Genomic DNA, 15,967 nt, shown 5'->3' with positions numbered 1-15,967 from the left:
CCATCGATCTTAGCTTCCATCTTAGCTTATTTACTTTTTGTGAGAGAAAAATGTGTTGCACTTGGCCTTGTAATATTGATATATCATGTTTCATTTCATGATCTTTTGCATGTGTCATAATAGAGCTTTCAAGTTGCTTACTCGGTGTTTCCAATTTTTTTCTTCAGGGCATCAATTAATAATAATTATGTTTCACTATGCACTTTGTTCAAATATCTTAGATCTGCAAGAAGGCTAAAACCTTGAAACAAATTGCATCAATGTGTTGCCTAACAAATCACCTATAAGCATATAATAGAGGTATTGTTATATTTTATGGTTTTTATCCATGCAATTGAGCAATGTAATAATTTTAAGGAGATATGTCACACTTATAGTTGCACCTTTCGAGAAATAAGTGCTAAACGAGCACAAGTCAAAGTGTTGTATAAATATGAAGGAAACAAAGTGTAATAAGTAGCACACATATATCTAGTAAATCTGTAAAAAAATCTTCATGGTCAATACACCAATACTTGTAAATTAACAGAAACTATTCACAAGATCAACAAACCACATTAAAAATATACAACTAGGGAGGTGTCAAGTTGATCCGGTGTGTCTTACCAGTCCAGAACACATCCTCCTTTAAAATATTAAATCACACAGAAGAAACTATCATAAAATGCACCAAAAATGAGAAGAAGTTGACATTAGAATTCTTCTATTACTATAGCTTGCACTGTCTTTTAAAATATTAAATAACAGAGAAGAAACTATCATAAAATACACCAAAGATGAGAAGAACAACTTGACATTAGGATTCTTGTATTAAAAATCAATCAGTCTTTTACATCAACAACCATATGATCAAGGTCCAAACCAGAAATGTGAAATTAGAATAACATCCTCTCTTCCAGCATATGTGTTTTTATACATATTATATTACAAATTTAGATTGTAACTACCCATTTTCTTCAAATATGTGCATGATTAAAAAAATTGGAAATTGTGCATTTTTAACAAATCTGCGTCACAAAATCTATTGCATCTCTGAGATCATGTGAATTTTGGAAAAAATCCCATGGTAGCCCTTTGACTCAAATGGGAGCATAAAAACATCACTACAGATAAAACCCATCTTCAGTTTTCTCCAGAAAGTGTGCCAATATATCGATCCCCAAATTAGTGTTGGAACTTCTCATTCATATAAAATACACATTAAACCCAATCCTTCATGTTTATGTCAAAATGAAAAGGAAGAGCATGGTATAAGAGTTAAAATTGGTGAAAAAAGGGGGTAAAATAATGTATCATGGGGGGAAACATGTATTAATATAACAATTCTAGGACATGAAAAAGAGATTTATGTCATAAGTTAGATTTGAATTCAAGTGGGGAGGTTAATAATTTTTCTGCAGTGACTCAAGCTAGACCAATTTGAACCTTTTTTTGCATGATGTATTTCTCAAGGTGGACTAGATTTTTATTTTTAGTTTTACATTATATGTTTTTTTTAAGAAACCAACTAGGTATTTATACACTACTGAAGAAAAACAATACTTTTTATCATAATGTGTTTCCCAAGGAAATCCACTAGGTATAAAACTAAATTTCATGTCAAGAATCAATAATGATCTCATCAAGAGAGCAAGCATGTTAGCAAGAATGTTTGAAGCTAAGTTACATGAACTGTGTGAGCACCTAACTGATACAACTCCTTAAAAAGATAATCAACCATTTCAACATCATCAAAAATCAATCTCCTTAAAAAGATAATCAACAATTTCAACATCGTCAAAAATAAATCTTTATGGTGACAATGAGATTGAATGCTGGTAAGAATTGTAAAACCCATTTGAGACCAAGGTTAAAAGGTGATAGAATTGACATGACTACATATTTACTTTTGGGTTTGGAGACTTTTCATACAAATGAATACTCTTTCGGTTTGTCGAGAAATAGCTGTAAAAATAGTGGCATATACATAAGCTATTTTGGGTTATCCATAATTACCTGTAAAAATGGGTTTTTCGCAATTTCAAAAAAGGAAAATGGCTCCTTCGCTGCTCGCAATTCTCTGGTTAAATGTGGTGATATAAAAAAATCCTCGGCAGTGGTCACTGGCCCTGAGTAATACTAATCAGCTAAGCTTGTGGAATCGATAATTAGGTTTTCCCCTAGTAATGAGTAGTTGCCTTCCTAGACAAGGTGTATCATAGGTATGTGAGAGCAAGAAAAAAAAACTAATTAATGTAAATAGATTTTAATCTTCTTAACCGCATGACACACCCAATGAGAAGACACACCCCACCAGAGGTAAAATAGGGAAAAATATCAGCATCATGCCCACCATTATGAATGTTAGCCTGAAAAATTCAATGTGACAACCTCCATTACAAATTCAATGCAACAACCTCCATTACAATCTACCCATTACTTTTTTAATGATGCAACAACCTCCACTCCATACCACTACCCTAGACTCTAGAGTGACTCTACAGGATAGTCAAAGAACAAGGCATCGATGCAAGTTGCAACTAGAGCCCGGCGCCGGCAACCAGACCAAAGAACCATGGTAATAGGTAACCAGAATTTTCACATTTGGTTTGCCAACAATTAGAAAATAATAAATATGTATCTAAAATCCTCTCACGTGATTGGATAATAATTAGTAAAAAATAAACGAATCATACATAATTCCAAAATAATTTTGATAACTTAGTTAACCATGAGTAATATTGATCCATATTAAAATAATGCAATCATAGTTGTGTTACAACATCAATTCGAGTTTCCAACCATCGCAAGGTTCCACTAGCTCAAGGTTCTACTGTCAACTCATGGTTTTGGGAGTTGCGGCAGTGGGTTGCAACGTAATTCCTAAGTTACAACAATGGTGTGAATTGAAGTTATAGCAATCACGTGAATCAAAGTTGCAACAATGAAAGTTATCACAAATACGTGAATTGGAGTTGCCACAATAGTGACAACCTGAATTGTATTTGTGGCAATGGGAGTTGCAAAAACATCGTGAAATAGAGTTGCAACAGTGGGAGTTACAAGAACATCGTGAAATAGAGTTGCAACAGTGGGAGTTGCAGCAACATTGTGAATTGGAGTTGCAACAATGGGAGTTGTATCAATGACATGAATTATAGTTGTAGCAATAGAGTTCAGAGTTGCAGCAACAACATGAATTATAGTTGTAGTAATAGAGTTCAGAGTTTGCCCAATGACATGAATTATAGTTGTAGCAATAGAGTTCAGAGTTGCAACAACTGTAAACAGAACATCCCCTATGAAAACATCATAACTTTCATAACAAAACATTTGGCATGTTGTTTTTGCAGATTAAGTCAAAGATAAATTGAAATATGATACCTTTTTAATGTGTAATCATAAAATCATGTAAAATACCAAGGAAATGCAATGGAAAACACCTTATGTCTAAATTTCACATACAAACATTAGAATGGACTAATATATAGTCATAGGAAAGTGAAAAGGAATTAATAATAGGGAAAAGAGTGTATAGAAATATGTCCATTACGAGACCTGTCATCTCTCCCTAGTAAAAATGTTGCATGTCCTAATGCAATGTAATACCTCTTATTAGCCATACTGGGCGGACACTTATTTTTCCCATTGAAAACCTATCCCTATTGTGAAAAAATTTCATTTCCCTCAAATTCTTGTTGGGAATTGTTATATAGAATCTTTGAAACTTCAAAATTAACATCATGGAACAAATTTAATGAGATTATAACAACCATCTATAAGGAGTTACATTTATAGTGTTGTAAGAGTTGTGGAAAACTTCTTTTGTCCATTATCTACAAAGTAATTTAGTATAAAGTTCTGCAAGCATAATTATCGTATTTTATTATTTTCCCACAAAACAAATCATAACCATCCGTTGCAAAAATTTTAGATATAGACAAACCCTTCCTTGCACATAAAAAGTATAGCAGCAGCAATATTGTTATAAGAGTAGTAACAACAACATCCTAATAACTAAATTCTTGTGACATGATGATGTTTCATTTCCTATTCTTAGTTTTGTGTAGCAAGAATAGGTCGTATTTATTTTATTATTGTTGTCAAATGTCCTTGTTGTTGCTTGCATATTAAACACACTAATAAGTTGGTTATGCTACTTAAAATGGTAGATTTGAAAATGATCATGGAAAAACAAGAGATATATCGCATTTATAAATGTGGGTTCTCCCTTTCATCTGGTTAATTTTCCATTGTTGGTTAAATTGGAGCAACAACATCTTATCTTTATGGCTACTAGTTCTTGTGTGGTAGTAGCAAGACCTTTTATTGTTATTACTACTAGTTCTTGTTTGGAACCAATAAATACTTTTATCGTTCTTACTATGGGTTCTTGTGTGGTTGCAACAAATTATTTTACTGTTGAAAGTTTTGAACCCTTCTCATGTATGAATATTGGAGTGGAGATTGATAAGAATGGTGAGGGAATGTTATAGAATGAAAAGGTAATGATACCTCACAAACTAAAGAGAGTGTCAACCTTTGAGAAAGGAAATGGAAATGGATGAGGAATTAGGATGGAATTATAAGTGTCTTTCCAAATACAAATCCACGGCACCTATGATGGCACTTGTAACAATAACAACTCCTGTAATAATCTACATAGAAATTTACAACAATTGTATATGATCAGGTGATCTATTTTTAACTCAAAAATGAAAGTTATTAGAAAGTCTTGAAACCATCACCAAATAGAAGTTCTTGTTATTATGAATCAAACAACGTTCGTTTAACCTCAATTCAACATTGTATACTCAAGTTATCTTGTGATGATCATTTAGTGAAACAACTAAAATTGAGAAGGGCAGCGGACTCAGATTTTGTATTGCTGAGTTAGCAAGGTGACTCTGTAGGGCACGACCCAGTGACAAGTTAGAACATGGCAAGTTTTGGTTCACTGGTTTTTGGGTGTATCTGATTGGTTCATGCTTAATTGAAGTGGACCAATGAATGGGTGCCACATGGCCTAGTCCTGGGTTGCCATTTGGCAGCCCAACGTCACTTAAAAATTTGGTGTGGGTCAGTCGAAGGCCCAACCATATTTAGACCCCTCACCTCCTAGCTATCATTCTAGCGCTCTACCAACTCTGCTCACTGTGGTGCTTGTTATATTATGGGTAGAACCAATACTTGAAACTTTATGTCTCCATCATTTGGAAAGAGGGGTCAGGATGCTAGTCCCAACCCCCGATCACTTTATTTCCACACAACCCTTGGCTGAGTTTTCGAAGGAGCTCACCAAAGAGGGTTTTCGTAATGACCCTTAGCCCTCGGTCGCATCCACCACATGCAACCATGACACTGAGCAAAAGGAGCTATCGATGGTGGGGCTAGGGAAACGCCCTAATCCTTTGTCTGATGCACACCCATAGGACCATCGTTTGTAGGTTTAGGTGCCAATGATAGGAGATTGAGGCAAGGGGCCAGCCCCAACTCCTATGGACCATTACGTCACTGCACGCCAGGAGATACGGAGCTCGATGGGAAGACTAGGCTATTAGTCCGAACCTTAGTTTGATGGTGCTAATATGAACACATGTATGACATTGAGGGGATTAAGTGGAGGGGTAGGCATTAAGGCAGAACCCTCAGCCCTGTGTGCCAATATGACTGCAATTTTTGGACTTGTGGGGTGGTTGGAAAATTTAATCATCCAACAGAATGCATTGGTGGAAAGCGAAATTGTCGCTCATTTAACATATTTTGGGGGGAAATTGTAGAACAGTTACACATAAGGTCCAATTTGTAGGATGATTGATAGTCTTGTTGACGATAGAGGTGAAGAGCTCATAGATTTTAGAGTTTTAGGCCAAATTGAGCTCCACAGTGAATTTGTTCAATGGTTGGATTTTGAATTGACCGGATTTTAGCAGATAATGTATGATGATGGTTGGTAAGGCGTTTATGAGCGTCCACGGAGGGTTGGTAAATGTCATTAATACACCAAAGTGGAGGCGGGCAGCTTGGCTGGCATGAACAGGGCAGACGGCAGAGTCGCCGGCGCTGGGTGACCCGTATTCGCCGGAGGTTGGAGATGGGATGCATGTAACATGCGGCATGATCCGAGATGCGATGACGTCAACCGCGGCTGTCACGAAAGTGTAAGGACATAGCATTTATAATGGTATAGGGTAGGAAATAGGAACTGTCGGATCTGATACCCTTCCTCGAGGCCTCCACCAAATTTACCAATCACAATGTCTTCAAAAAGCCTTCATCCAACCACTCAGGAGAGGGGATGGCAGGATAAACAGTTGAACATCAACCAAGCAACACCTCGGCAGCAGGCCTGGATCTTTTTGTCTGTGAAATTAAAATTTGATGACATTTTTGTATTTTTTTTATCCTTCGTTTTACGTTTTAACTAAATATGTGAGTGTCACTGAAAACTCTATTTTAATAATTTTTGTAAATTTATTCCACAGTACACAATAAGTCATCAAATAGAGGCTAATAATCACTGTTGTTTATAATGATTCTTGTTAGATTGAAATTGCAAATGTGTAATCTATCAAATTTATAACTCAAATTTATAGTAAAGCCATTTAAACAATAAAATCTTTGAAAAAAACTTACAATCCATGGACAATAAATAAATTATCTAGTGAAATTATAAATAAAATAAATCTTAGACCTATACCTGCAACCAAACCTGAGATCTGCATAGTGACCATGGCAGGAGAAAGGGGTAATGAATCTCAACTTCCTTAAGAAACCTCTTCCCCATTATAGTTTAAAAAATCAAATCTTCGGGCCCATGCCCTGCAACCGACCTAATAAACAAAAGAAATCATGCGGTAGGTGTTTGATCTCCGTGTTCTGTGTGACAGGGCAAGATTCTAACATTGATACTTGAATATATCTCTATATCGCAGACCGTCTCTCATTCCAAGAATCCTCTAATAGGGTTTAACTGTATGCCTTATCTTAATGTGGCATAATCATGGTTTTGGAAAATTCTAATTGCTTGTGGTTTCCACATCTCATGGATGAATGCAGGGAACCGAGGTCAGTTGCTTCCTTGCACCCGGATAACGCATTTTAGTTTAATTCCATTATAAATTCTGGAATATTTCAAAAAACATTAATGCATATAAGTTAATTCAATAGTTTCTTTTTTCAAATAACATTCTTATACACAAAAAAATCTATATAAATTTATATATCAATTTCAATGCATATTTATGACTATTAAATCACATCATATTTATTGGAATGGGTGGTTTAATTAATAGATAAAATGGTTTTTTTTAATATTTTTTTAATTTTGTTCAAATTTTAAAGATATTTTTTAAAATTATAAGTGGCATTTTTTAAATATTTTTTTTAATTTTGTCTATAATTTGGAAGAGATTTTTAAAAATTGAGTGAATCCGTTGAAACTTACCACAAAGTCCTAACTGAGTAATTCAATTTCGACTAAAATTTCATAAGCTTAGAAAAAGTTTCACCTCAAAGTCCTAATCTTACCACAAAGTCCTAACTGAGTAATTCAATTTCGACTAAAATTTCATACGCTTAGAAAAAGTTTCACCTGAAAGTCTTAATTGATTAATTCAATTTGGACTAAAGTTTCAGTACGCTGAATTTTTCTTTTCATGGTGGGAGTCGGGACTCTGTTGGAATGTTCAGCTTTATTTTCAAAAGCAATCAAAATTTTAGAGTTTTAATATTAAGAGTTATTTTTATTTTGAAATATTTTTAAAATGTGATATAAAGCAGCCCAATCAAACAATTAATAAAATTCCAAAAATAATTAAGATCAAATCAAATTCAAATTCTAAAAATATTCCGAAATCAAATCAAAACAAAACAAGAGTTAAAACTCTAATTAAGTTCATTGAAACTTCCCAGATATATTTAGAACCTAATTTATTAAAAATTAGACAAAACCCATCTGATTCAAAATAAGAAGTTTGAATGGTCTTTTCACCAAAATGCCGTAGGCCTGTTTAACACACCAATATAGTGCACGAAAAATCAATTTCACACCGCAATACTCACTGTTGGAACTTCGAGCGCTTTCAGTAAGAACTGAACAAAACAATTTGACAGCGTACTAATCATGGGTCCGTGGGGAAACTGAACGGTGCTCTCTAATCATGGGTCCGTGGGGAAACTGAACGGTGCTCTCTGGTTAAAAAATGACGATATTACCGATGGAGTTGTCTATAATGCGATTTTTTGGAGATTCCGGTGACCGAATCCGGTGGAAGAAATTGAGGTTAAATCTTGATTTGTTGCAGTTAAAATGGTTTTTTAACTGCATATTTGGATTCAGCACCCTGGAAAACCCCTGGGACGCTTTCATTGTGCAGAAACTAGCTATCAAACTTGCGATTCCAATAAATTCCTGCCAGATTTCGACCGGAAAAACCCGCAAGAAAGACTTTCAAAAAGTCGCCTTATAGACAACTGCCATTACCGATACTCCCGGTGGTGACTTGGTCCCATACTCCTATTACGGATATTATAGATTTTTACGCTTTCTTTATGAAACTAGACGTCAAAATGCACGTCAAGTACTTGACATGGAAGACTTTTTCCCTGCCGTCAAATACGTTCTTAAATCAAAAATACGTCCTGTGGGACGTCAAATTCCAGCAAACCAAAATAGCTGCGTACAGGGTGTATATGCCTTTGCAACTTTATGAGCTTTTCGCAGGAAAAGAAGGCTCGCAAGAAGGATACAACAAACATGGCGCCCAGCAAAAGAAAGCATCAAGCTGCGGCGATCCAAACTCTAAATTTATTCGTGCAACAATACTCTAAATTTACCAAATTCATTCGTGCAATAATAATAGCAAGGAAATTAAAAATATAAAAGCCATTCAGGGCACATAAATTCAAAACAAAATCAAAATATCAAAACCTGGGATCCAAACTGAGGCCATTTATTCGTGCAATAATACTCTAAATTTAGCGAATTCATGTGTGCAATAATAATAGCAAGGAAATTAAGATATTCAGTCCCCACCTTCACCTTCTAAATTACTATAGTAAAACATATACAAGCATGCCACACAGTTGGACCCATTCATTCGTGCAATAATCCTCTAAACTGAGGCAATCCATTCGTGGAATAATACTCTAAACCTGGCGCATTCATTCGTAGAAATCAAAAATGAAAAAGCCATCAAGTGTACATAGATTCAAAATGTTAAAACCAGTGCACATAGATTCAAAAAAATTCAAAACGTTAAAACCATGCAATTGGAGCCCATTTCACTACACAGTTGACAGAAAAATATTTGCAATATTTATTAGAAATTCGACAAGCCCAATACTACTGAAGGAGTTGCTCCGAGATCTTTACAAAATTATTCAACCAGAACAAACCATTGGCCTTAAAGTTTCAAAGCCGGTCCAGTATTAGAAATTGACGAATCCAAACAAGAAAAAGTATACCACTAATAGTTTCGACTACAATAAAAGCAAACACCAATTCCCTAGAATCATTCAAAGGCCCACTGATTTTCACGCCTGACCTCCTCCTCCTCTTCAGGAGTAAAATCATTCCTTATGTTGAAAGTTCTACGTATTTCTTCTGGCGTTTTCCCTTTTATCATGTCGGCAACAGTCTGACATGCAAGATCTAGCAGATTTTTTATGTTTAGGTAATTAGCAGCCTGCAAAAACCCGGAAAGCTTAATAAGTCAAAATTTCTGTAAAATATACAAATGTATCTTTTTTTCAGAAGATATATTATATTGAGGGAATATATACAAAATGGACATGATAGATCTGAAAATATCGATGGATGATCATCTGAAAAGAGAGACAGACATAGAAGATCTGTTGAAACTGATAGATTTGCAGCATGGATCGCGTGTGAAAAAACTGATAGTCAAAATATATAGCATCTGAGGATGAAGAGAGAGAATCAAAAGGGCTGCGAGCATTACTAAAGAAAGCGACGAAGATATTGCAGAACAATTACATGGAATGAGACTACACAGAGATTTCTAGCATTGAAGGATCTCAGAAATTAAAAAAACAATTAGTTGATGGAACATTGATTTACTGGAGAAGCCATCGGTAACTGTACTCAGAGGTTCCAAACGATTTGGTTGGGGTAATTCAGGTAGATTAGACCCCTCAAAACAACAAATAAGAAAAGCGATAGTTTGGTTCAAAGAATACCAAATAAGAGTTTCTGACAGAATACCAGGATAAGGTCGAATAAAGTCGCCTGATCGACTTTTACGAATTCTCCATCCCAAGTCTTGATTTCGTCCGCCGATTTCTCATGTGCGGGGTTCTGAGCATCGACATGGTACTTGCAGTATTGGATGACCTTCGAGAGTATCGCACTAGAAACGTTTGGCAGCGGAATAGCATTGGCGGTGCCAGTGTCCTCGATCATGTACTTGATGGTCTGAGATTCAAATGCCACAGCCTCAGTGACATCAAACAATTCGCCATCTGAGCTCTTCAAACTCACCTTGCTTTCGGAGGCCATGGCTCCCCAACTAAAAAGTTGATCCGAATCGAATAAAAGATGATCTGAATAAAAAGAAAGGACTGAATTTCTGTGTATAAGCGAAGAGAACTCCAGAAAGTATGAACGAACTTTTGCTCGATCAATATGAGATGAGCGAGATATGTGGTAAGGGCAATAAGTCCATATATTTATAGCCTGATTGATTACCCAAATAACCATCCCATGGGCCATTCGCTGCCTTTTTTAATTATTTTTTCTTAACTCTAGTTAACATAACCCAAATCTAGAGCTTTTAGGGTTTTCTTATTTTATTGTTTTATACCCGCTAATTGTTTTCCATTCATGCTCCACCTATTTTATTTTATTTTAGTGTATTAGTGGGCCAAATTGCATCTGAAATTACTCTTTGCTAAAAATAGCTAGTACGTCTCGTTTAGCTTAAATGTAGTTAATAAAACAAAAGAATTAACAAAGACAAAAAAATCATCATAAAAATAAAACAAATAATAAAATATTATACTATTGAATGTCATCGCCAAAAAATAAGAAATATGATTAACTAATATTATTTATTGAGCCGAGGGGATGTGTAAGTTTATCCGCTATTGTTCTCTTTAAAATAAAAATAAAAATTATATTGTAAACAGAAAAATAACGTTGGCTATAATAAGAAAAATAAGTAAAAAAAATGTGTTTTCAAAAATATTTCAACAAGAAATTTAAATAAACTAATTGAAGATCTATGTTAACTAATTTATGTTCATAAAATTGTTAAAATAAAATATTTTTGTGTTTTATATAAAAAGAATAATCAATGTGGGTTATCAATAAAATATTTTAATATGAATTAATATTGACATATACTTAAAAATACATTATTAATAATCAAGAAACATTTTAACTTGAATGTACATGTTGTGAAAATGATTTTAATGTCAATTATGTATATATTTACGCCGTAAGGCATTCCCCTTCGAAATCAACTCCCCCCTTATTGCAACGTAAGATTCTATGTTAGACGATTGAGAAAAGCTGAACCATTCGATCATGAGAAAGTATTTATGATTCGTTGAACACTAGTATTCAATTCGCATAGGTAAAGACGTCGTCTATGAACTCCTGAACTTTGGCAGTGAGCTCTTCGGCAGTTGATTAACGTGGTTGATTTCTGCCACAATCGATGTGTATCACCCAGATTTGAAGCTGTAGAACCTGTTATTAGAGGAAAATCGTGATATGAAGGGCACCGTCTTACCTCAGTGTGCTGCTGAAGCAGTTCAGACATGACTAACTTCTCTAGATGGCGTGCGCCACACCGTCATACATTTTGCCAGAGGTGATTATGAAGAATGGATCTGACGGAGCCAAGGCCAACATCTGGTCTTGCATGGTCATATTGTTTGTGCTCCTCACGGGGTACCTGTCGTTCTAGGATGCGAATCTGATCGTAATGTATAAGAAGATCTACAAGCGGATTTCAAATGCTTGCCTCATTCTCCTCTGAAGTTCGATGTCTGGTTATCTCACTGCTAGACCCTAACCCTATGACAAGGATCATTATTCCACATCTCATGGATGTTTCTTGGTTCTACCAGAGCTTGAAGCACCCGTAGGCCGACAATGATGTGGAAGTTGGACAACTAGAAGATGTTGGCTCGGCCTGCCCCGACCCCAAGCCAACCTACCTAAAAGCCTTTGACATAATTTCCCTCCTGTCAAGGTGTAATCTCTCGAGGTTCTTCAAAGATGATGTCGTAAAGAAGGAGGAGGCGAGGTTCACTTTGACTCAGCTGACATCGAGCAAAATGTTGAAGTTGGAGGAGAGAAGTTGAGTGTATGAAATGGTCAGATTCAAGCATTTGGAAGAAAAACCTCAAAATTTAGAAGAAAGGGTTTGGGTAAATCCATGGATCTGATAACAAGAGTGAGTGATTAGGTCTCAGAAAACCTGATGTTGGTGCTGCTGGAATGCTCTAAATGAGTGCCTTTGAAAAATGAAGATACTGAGAAATCTGTACCAGAAAATCAATGCAGAGAAGAGATTCCAATCGTTCCCTCTGTATGGAAGAGACTTCCTAAGGAGATATTAGAGCTGGTCTTGGCCAGATTGCCACTGAAGAGAATCCTCGGATTGAGAACAATGTGTCACAAGTGGAACATATTATCATTGAGCAAGAGGTTTACCATACTTCATTCTATTCTCTAAGCCCTAAGTTTCAAGAGATGTGTTCTTGTTTGATGTCCTTGATGGTTAATGCAAAGTGAGCTATTGATAATGGAAGTGCAAAGAAAGGCGAAACCCATTCTTCTGTTTATGCGAGTATGACATCTGAAAGTAATGTAATGGGAAAGGGGAGCTCCAAATCTGACCATGAAGGTTGCAAGGGAATTCCATGGACCGAGGAAGAACACAGGTAAAAATTTAAGCCTTGGATACCTTTTCTCTCCAATAATTTTACTTTCGGCAATAATTGTACAGACCAATGGTATTCACTTGACTTCATTCCATTGCATAGTTTGTTCCCCTTTTTTTATCTTATATATCAATATATTAAATTACTATGAAAACTCTGTATTGATTTGGATTTGTGTTTCTTTGGGATTTTTAGAGCTTCAAAGTTTTAGTTGTTTGAGATTCTTTATCATTAGTTTATTGATCTGACCTATAAATTTCCTCTAGGTTCTATTCTTGTGGGCCTGTTATTAGAAAAACATTATGCTGCAAGTTTTCTACCTTTATCTCTGTGAAAAGGAAGTACATATTTATATTCGTTTGGATTTTTTGATGTTATTGTTTTCTTTCACAATTTTTTTTGACTGCCATTCCATTTTTTGAATGAAAATAAACAAATTGGATTGAACCATTCAATTTTTGTGATGGTTTTCTTTATGGTGAATATTTTGAAACTTTTTATGCTTATGTTCCTCCTATCTGGTTAATTTCTTGAGGACCTATCCTAAAAACTTAATAAAAAAAATTTAGGCCACTTAACTAAGGTTGTCACAACTCATACTTAAAATAAAAAATCGTTGCCAAAGTAAAAACTCTTAAAGTAGGTTTGAGGCACTCTAGGAGCCTGCATACATTAGTTGGATTTGATCAAATGTGTTCAGGGTGGAGACACTCTAAATCTTCTCTTAATGATCCAGGTGGCTCTAGGGACACACACAAGACAAAGAGGGCTTATGAACACTCGAAAATAAAAATGGTCAGAATGATTTCAAACTAAGACTTGAGTGTATATATCATCATCCTGATCACGACAATGTGAATAGTTCATCAATCTGAGTTCGTATGAGGGAGAACGAGCCAGTCAAAGTTCTGGTCAAAGTTGGGCTATGGGCCAGGTTTGAGTGTCCTACAATTTGATTGACCCCAAGGCATGAAACTTAGCTCTCAAAGTGGGCTAATTGTTGCCTCTTTAATTTGTCTAATAAGCCTTATGTTAGACAAATTTGAATAAATATATATATATATAGATTTTGTATATATATATATATATATATATATATATATATATATATATATATATATATAGATACAAAAGCTATGTTTAAATATGGGCAGGTGGCCACAACCCTACCAGACCCTCCATCGACCACCATACAATGTTCGTATTAATGGGGTGGGCGGGCCACCTCCAGTGAACCCGGCCCACATCCCTATCCACAAACGTACGCACAGTTAATGGGAGGTCGGTGGGTATCGAGCCTGTGCCAGCCACATCGGCTGGCCCGCGACCATGCGGCGGCAACATGGCATGTCAAATAAAACAATGCGACTCCCTTTTAATGCACACCACGCTGCCTTTAATACCACGCGGAACTAATGGCAAGAAATGTAGCACAGGCCACCAAAACAGTGGAACCACTGCCCAATAATAAAATCTATAAAAAAAGATTTTGCATGTTAATTTGGGAGGGGTGGAATTTGATCCCCCAACCCCTCCTCAACCATTTTCTAAAATCTACCATTGCGCCAACCAACCCCACATGGGTTAATCCACCCAGGATTTACATATAAACTCATTTTTGTCAGTGCACCCAGGAGCAGATGGAGGAACCAGGAGCGGCCATAGATTTTGAGACAAAGGAGGCATGATATTCTTTGATGCCCAAAGATTCTCTGGGGAGGTAAAAAAAAAATTGTCAAAACATAGTCAAGTTTATAGTCATTTTTCACGGTTTTCTGTAGTGATCGCAATGGCGAGGTCAAATTCACCTTTTGAGTTGTGTATTTCCAATCCACCCATGGAGCAGAATCGTTGAGGAATCTAGGGGGAATATAAAAGATTCCTTGAGTCCCAATTCTCGATTTCTCAGAATTCTGAAATTCGACAATAGATTTTGCACTATTCGATGCCACAAATCTAATGGTACATTCAAATTTTTCATTTTCACATTATATTCTTCAGCCACGTTTCTAAGTGGAATGTAGGTGTTAGCATTCATGTGTGAGCAACAATTTCCATGCGATTGATGCCATCCAATCGATGGCACAAACAGCTTCAGCAGTTTGACATCCGCTTCTTCAGATGGCCCTTGGTTGTGAAAATGTTTTTCGCCTTGATCTGCTAGCTTACATGCACATCTACTCAGTCGTGAATGCAGATTGCTTGAGATTGTTTGAACCTTCAATGATTGAGGACCCTGAAGAGTAGAGTCAATTGCCTTCTGTTGATGATCTACTACCAGAATATCTTAATGAGTTGCGGGAAGATACAGTGCTGGACAGAAAGGTAAGGACGATGCATAGTGGATAGGTGGAATACCTCAGAATTGGGCTTAAAGGTTCGAAGCGGAGCAATGCGAAGTGGATTGAGACTGGATAAGTGAGACATCAACTTCCTCATTTAGTCGATGCTTAAAAGAAAACCAACTTTTGGTGGTCCAAAAGCTTTTCAGTTGGGAGGCCGTGATCCGAATTGGATCCATAAAAGACTGTCATAGAACCGTGACTAAAACAGGTCGAACAAATCCTTCAAGAATCCAAAACAGCAATCGAAAACACCCTGAACCAGTGGCCATGGCAGCCGGCTTGGAACGACGAGGACCTCGGTCAAAGCGTGGTGATCGAGGCCCATGGAGACTGCGCAGGAGGTCAAAATAGCCCCTGGGAGCCCCGTAATGGGAAAAGGAGCTGGTTTTCGATGCGCATTAGCGCATCGCTGGGCAAACAGGGCCGAAATGGTAGGGCTTAAGTAGTCGGTCACATCGGGGAGCCAGAGGACCGCGGGCGGAAAAAGGAAAAAGCACCAATGTACGATGGTGGGACCCACGGCCTAGAAACCGACAGTTTGATCGGGACACCCTTGAATGGTAAGAGGTTTTGGAGAAAGTGGAGCGATCACAATCAGCGATCGACGCGTAGCAGCATAGGAGAGAGAAAAATCGTTGCGATCGCGCGTTATCGGTCGAGAAAGTCCACCGTGCTTGACATGCGAATGACGTTCGATCTGGAGGAGCCCAGATCGGACGACTGAT

At 36.6% G+C, this 15,967-nt stretch overlaps 1 protein-coding gene across 1 annotated transcript; it reads right to left on the bottom strand.

Annotated features, from left to right (window-relative positions):
* Positions 1-9,484: 9,484 nt before the first annotated feature.
* On the bottom strand, positions 9,485-10,501 carry LOC149172471 (SKP1-like protein 1B). Its single transcript, XM_089427725.1, has 2 exons — positions 10,208-10,501; positions 9,485-9,668 (listed from the first exon to the last, which is right to left on the bottom strand). The coding sequence occupies exons 1-2, from the start codon at positions 10,499-10,501 to the stop codon at positions 9,495-9,497; spliced, it is 468 nt and encodes a 155-aa protein (XP_089283851.1). The 3' UTR covers positions 9,485-9,494.
* Between the last annotated feature and the right edge of the window lie 5,466 nt (positions 10,502-15,967).

Source organism: Pinus tabuliformis, chromosome 4_2 (genome assembly GCF_031772625.1).
Source record: "Pinus tabuliformis cultivar Carrire ecotype Pingquan chromosome 4_2, CPIR1, whole genome shotgun sequence".
Lineage (NCBI taxonomy): Eukaryota > Viridiplantae > Streptophyta > Pinopsida > Pinales > Pinaceae > Pinus > Pinus tabuliformis.
Note: the sequence above shows the minus strand (reverse complement) of the source record. Positions and strands in the feature narration are given on the sequence as shown.

Excerpts from the sequence above, each read along its gene's own strand:
- LOC149172471 (XM_089427725.1), bottom strand. The coding sequence starts at position 10,501 with ATGGCCTCCGAAAGCAAGGTGAGTTTGAAGAGCTCAGATGGCGAATTG. Across the intron at positions 9,669-10,207 it reads CTTTATTCGACCTTATCCTG|GCTGCTAATTACCTAAACAT; the intron begins GTATTCTGTCAG and ends GGGTTTTTGCAG.